At 45.1% G+C, this 5,586-nt stretch overlaps 1 protein-coding gene across 1 annotated transcript in view; it reads left to right on the forward strand.

The window, feature by feature from the left end:
• LOC109873554 (synaptic vesicle glycoprotein 2C) overlaps positions 1–5,227 on the forward strand; it is an 82,821-nt gene extending 77,594 nt beyond the window's left edge. The window contains exons 11-13 of the mRNA XM_031809632.1: positions 3,397–3,600; positions 3,828–3,987; positions 4,099–5,227. Of these exons, the coding sequence (XP_031665492.1) occupies positions 3,397–3,600; positions 3,828–3,987; positions 4,099–4,348 (614 nt within the window). The 3' untranslated portion in view covers positions 4,349–5,227. The remainder of the gene's footprint in view (positions 1–3,396; positions 3,601–3,827; positions 3,988–4,098) is intronic.
• Positions 5,228–5,586: the final 359 nt, after the last annotated feature.

The following is a 5,586-nucleotide window of genomic DNA, read 5'->3' on the forward strand; positions in this document are numbered from 1 at the left end:
TCTACCCCGTATCTCTACCCCGTATCTCTCAGTCTCTACCCCGTATCTCTCTCTCTACCCCCGTATCTCTCTCTCTACCCCGTATCTCTCTCTGTACCCGTTAATCTCTCTACCCGTCCTCTCTCTCTACCCTGTATCTCTCTCTCTACCCCGTATCTCTCTCTCTCTACCCCGTCTCTCTCTCTCTACCCCGTATCTCTCTCTCTCTCTACCCTGTATCTCTCTCTCTCTACCCCGTCTCTCTCTCTCTACCCCGTCTCTCTCTCTCTACCCCGTCTCTACTCTCTCTACTATCTTTATTCTTTCTTTCTTTCTTTCTCTCTCTCTCTCTCTCTCTCTCTCTCTCTTCTCTCTCTCTCTCTCTCCCTACCCCGTTATCTCTCTCTTCTACCCCGTCTCTCTCTCTCTTACCCCGTCTCTCTCTCTCTCTCTCTCTCTCTCTCTAACCCGTTCCTCTCTCTCTCTCTACCCCGTCTCTCTCTCTCTACCCCGTTCTCTCTCTCTCTCTCTACCCCGTCTCTCTCTCTCTACCCCGTCTCTCTCTCTCTCTCTCTCTCTCTACCCCGTTCTCTCTCTCTCTCTCTCCTCTCTACCCCGTCTCTCTCTCTCACCTCTTCTCTGTATTGTGCCAGAGGCAGGTTGTAGAGGAGAGTGAAGAGTGGGTTCATGCAGTTATAGCTTTTCCTTTGAATTTCCCCTGCTGAGATTGCCTCTTTGCTTCCTGTTCATTGTGCTTGACAAAGAAACCGCAGCCGTGTGCACCACCTACAATGGCATTGCAATGATCGTTACACACACATAGGCTCCCTGCGGCATTAAGTTCAATTCCATTTGATAGACAGAGGGTCACCAACTGAAACATTCTGCTCTAAAGTTCTCGCTTGTCTTATAATACTGTTTATGACATACACTACCAGTCAAATGTTTGGACACATCTACTCATTCAAGGTTTATTCTTTCTTTGTACTATTTTCTACATTGTAGAATAATAGTGAAGACATCAACACTATGAAATAACACATATGGAATCATGTAGTAACCAAAAAAAAAGAGTTCAACAAATCAAAATATATTTATATTTGAGATTCTTCAAGTAGCCACCCTTTGCCTTGATGACAGCTTTGCACACTCTTGGCATTCTCTCAACCAGGTGCACCTGTTATTCCATAGTTTTGATGTATTACTATTATTCTACAGAGTAGAACATTTTTAAAAAATAAAGAAAAAACCCTTGAATGAGTAGGTGTGTCCAAACTTCTGACTGGTACTGTATGTTATATCATCGTTATGACTGTTGCGTAGCTCTTATGAAGTAAGGTTCAGGTAGAGTGCTATTTAATTCTAAGAGAACCTGACTAATGGTTGAACCAGACGACACCTCCAGAACACCAAGTGAATGTGGGGGACTGTAAACAATCACGGTGCAGTTCAGCTGATACCGGTTTAGAAACGGTTCCCCCCTCAGCCTTTAGGAAACAGCTGAACATGAAAACAATTTGGGTCGTGTCAGCTTGGTGCAAAAGCCACATGGGAAATGTAGTCTTACTGCCTCTAGCAGTGACACTCCTCCTGGGAGCAGAGGCCCAAAGCGAGAGGAATGGGGGAGGGAGGCTGTGGTAATGGAGGGAGAGGGGAGAGAAATAAAGCGAGGGCAGAGTGTTTGCTGCCTTTGTCTCTGTTATGTGTATTAATAGTTTTTTCGATCCGAGGGGAGTTACGTAGTTATCCCTAAAAGACCTGGGATGTTTTTGCTGATGGACCATGTTTTTGACCCCCCTCCCACCCCCTGTTCACCATTCCCTTCATCAAGAGAAGTTATTGAGGCAAAGAGGCAGGGGTGATACCATTTGTGAATGATAAGGGGCAAACACGAGTTAATAAAAGAGTTATAGGCCGGCCCTACTGACTTTCCTTATGAAAAGGGGATAACTAGTCAGTTGTACAACTGGATGCATTCAACTGAAATGTGTCTTCCGCATTTGACTCAACCCGTTTGAATCAGTGAGGTGCGCAGGGGCTGCCTTAATCAACATCCACAGCATCCAGGAAACAGTGGGTTAACTGCCTTGCTCAAGGGCAGAACGTCAGACTTTTACCTTGTCAGCTCGGGGATTCGATCCAGCAACCATTCAGTTACTGGCCCAACGCTCCTACCAGCCAGGCTACCTGCCACGAGTTCAACCACAGCGGGTTCAACCACAGCAACAAAATCCACCTGCCAGACAAAAAGCACAGAAAGGAGTCAAATTAGTACACTTCATTCTCTGTTCGTCTCCATGTCTTTCTCTCCAGATATTGACGATTCTAAGCTGGTTGGGTCGAGGATAATCAACAGTTCATTAGTACACTTCATTCTCTGTTCGTCTCCATGTCTTTCTCTCCAGATATTGACGATTCTAAGCTGGTTGGGTCGAGGATAATCAACAGTTCATTAGTACACTTCATTCTCTGTTCGTCTCCATGTCTTTCTCTCCAGATATTGACGATTCTAAGCTGGTGGGGTCGAGGATAATCAACAGTTCATTAGTACTCTTCATTCTCTGTTCGTCTCCATGTCTTTCTCTCCAGATATTGACGATTCTAAGCTGGTTGGGTCGAGGGTAATCAACAGTTCATTAGTACTCTTCATTCTCTGTTCGTCTCCATGTCTTTCTCTCCAGATATTGACAATTCTAAGCTGGTTGGGTCGAGGATAATCAACAGTTCATTAGTACTCTTCATTCTCTGTTCGTCTCCATGTCTTTCTCTCCAGATATTGACGATTATAAGCTGGTTGGGTCGAGGATAATCAACAGTTCATTAGTACTCTTCATTCTCTGTTCGTCTCAATGTCTTTCTCTCCAGATATTGACGATTCTAAGCTGGTTGGGTCGAGGGTAATCAACAGTTAATTAGTACTCTTCATTCTCTGTTCGTCTCCATGTCTTTCTCTCCAGATATTGACGATTCTAAGCTGGTTGGGTCGAGGATAATCAACAGTTCATTAGTACACTTCATTCTCTGTTCGTCTCCATGTCTTTCTCTCCAAATATTGACGATTCTAAGCTGGTTGGGTCGAGGGTAATCAACAGTTCATTAGTACTCTTCATTCTCTGTTCGTCTCCATGTCTTTCTCTCCAGATATTGACGATTCTAAGCTGGTTGGGTCGAGGGTAATCAACAGTTCATTAGTACTCTTCATTCTCTGTTCGTCTCCATGTCTTTCTCTCCAGATATTGACGATTCTACGCTGGTTGGGTCGAGGATAATCAACAGTTCATTAGTACTCTTCATTCTCTGTTCGTCTCCATGTCTTTCTCTCCAGATATTGACGATTCTAAGCTGGTTGGGTCGAGGGTAATCAACAGTTCATTAGTACTCTTCATTCTCTGTTCGTCTCCATGTCTTTCTCTCCAGATATTGACGATTCTAAGCTGGTTGGGTCGAGGATAATCAACAGTTCATTTCATCACAACAAAACGGGCTGTCAGATGACTTTCGACGACGACTACAGCGCCTACTGGGTCTACTTTGTCAACTTCCTGGGGACGCTCGCCGTGTTGCCCGGCAACATAGTCTCCGCCCTCCTCATGGATAAGATAGGGCGCCTGAGCATGCTGGGTAGGGCTGTTTCAATTGTACACGTTTTTGAAATCCTACTTCATACAGAGTATGTCTTTGGAATTCAGACAGAGTTTCAATTGCATGACTACCCCACTGGAGTTTAACATTGCTGTGATATGAAGAAAAACAATCATCACCAAAAAGAGTATGTATTTGTAATGTGTTATCAAATGACATCTCCTGTTTTTGGGATCTTGTGTGTAATAGCATGTTTTGTCCTTCAGGGGGCTCCATGGTGCTGTCAGGCATCAGTTGTTTCTTCCTGTGGTTTGGTACCAGTGAGTCTATGATGATCTTCATGCTGTGTCTCTATAACGGCCTCAGTATATCAGCCTGGAACTCCCTGGATGTAGTCACTGCTGAGCTTTACCCTACAGACAGGAGGTGGATAGAAGACACACACACACACACACACACACACACACACACACACACACACACATACACACGCACACACACACACGTACCCTGACTCTCTCCTCCTCTCCTCTCCAGGGGTACAGGCTTTGGCTTCTGTAATGCCATGTGTAAGCTGGCAGCGGTGCTGGGGAACCTGATCTTCGGCTCTCTGGTTGGCATCACTAAGGCCATCCCCATCCTGCTGGCGTCGACTGTACTGGTGGGAGGAGGACTGGTGGGGCTACGGCTGCCTGACACACGCGGGCAATGTCCTGATGTAGAACTACACTACCCAGCAGCCTTCACTCATGTGCCGGTTAGGCTTTTGTTGAACATGCTGTCATAAGGACTACATATCCGGGCTGGCATTCAAGTATGCTATCTGGCCAGCTTCATGCTTAGCCAATTAGCTAAGCTAAACAATAGTACACACCGTAACAGTACAAAGTCGGTTGTCATAAGCTGACATGTACTGTCTTTGTTTTAAGACAGTGTTTATGTAGGCCTTGTTACAGCATGTTCAAATAAGGAAATGGAGAAACACCAATGGTTGCCACACGGAACACACGTGTGTAAAAGGCTGCACCACCAATCACTCACAGACTGTCCTCAGTTCAGATTTGACTGTAAAATATGGGACTTCATTTGTTTGCTTGTTAATTTGTCTCTCAATAATGTAATAATGTCATTTATTGTGCCGCTGCTGTGCTATCTTGTACTTCAAACCAAAATGCCAAGAAGTGATTTCTCCTTTCAGAGTGGGGCGTGATTTCTCCTTTCAGAGTGGGGCGTGATTTCTCCTTTCAGAGTGGGGCGTGATTTCTCCTTTCAGTTATTCGTGATGTTTGTTCAAGCCTTTTGCACCTCCAGCTCCATTTGCAAGAAAAACATGGCCATAGTAAAATAGAAATAGTAAGAAATAGCTTTTAGTGTCGTCAAAAGTTACAGCAAATTCAGCAGCTACATTTCTAAAGAAAACTGTGTGTGTGTGTGTGTGTGTTGTGGGACAGCTTAGGGCTTTGTTCTCTGTTGCTGTGGGTCTCTGTCAAAAGGAATTTATTCAGTAAGAAACCTCTGAGCTGCTAGCGATAGTTTCTTCTCCATTTCTTTGTATCTGTTTAACTCTGTCTTTGTCTTTACCTCTCTCTCTCTCTCTCTCTCTCTCTCTCTCTCTCGTTGTCTCTCTCTCTCTCCCTCTCTCTCTCTCTCTTCTCTCTCTCTCTCTCTCTCTCTCTCTCTCTCTCTCTCTCTCTCTCGTTGTCCTCTCTCTCTACTCTCTCTCTCTCTCTCTCTCTCTCTCTCTCTCTCTCTCTCTCTCTCGTTGTCTCTCTCTCTCTCCTCGTTTTGTCTCTCTCTCTCTCTCTCTCGTTGTCTCTCTCTCTCTCTCTCTCTCTCTCTCTCTCTCTCTCTCTCTCTCTCTCTCTCTCTCTCTCTCGTTGTCTCTCTCTCTCTCTCTCTCTCTCTCTCTCTCTCTCGTTGTCTCTCTCTCTCTCGTTGTCTCTCTCTCTCTCTCTCTCTCTCTCTCTCTCTCTCTCTCTCTCTCTCTCTCTCTCTCTCGTGTCTCTCTCTCTCGTTGTCTCTCTC

This window comes from Oncorhynchus kisutch, linkage group LG29 (assembly GCF_002021735.2).
Source record: "Oncorhynchus kisutch isolate 150728-3 linkage group LG29, Okis_V2, whole genome shotgun sequence".
Lineage (NCBI taxonomy): Eukaryota > Metazoa > Chordata > Actinopteri > Salmoniformes > Salmonidae > Oncorhynchus > Oncorhynchus kisutch.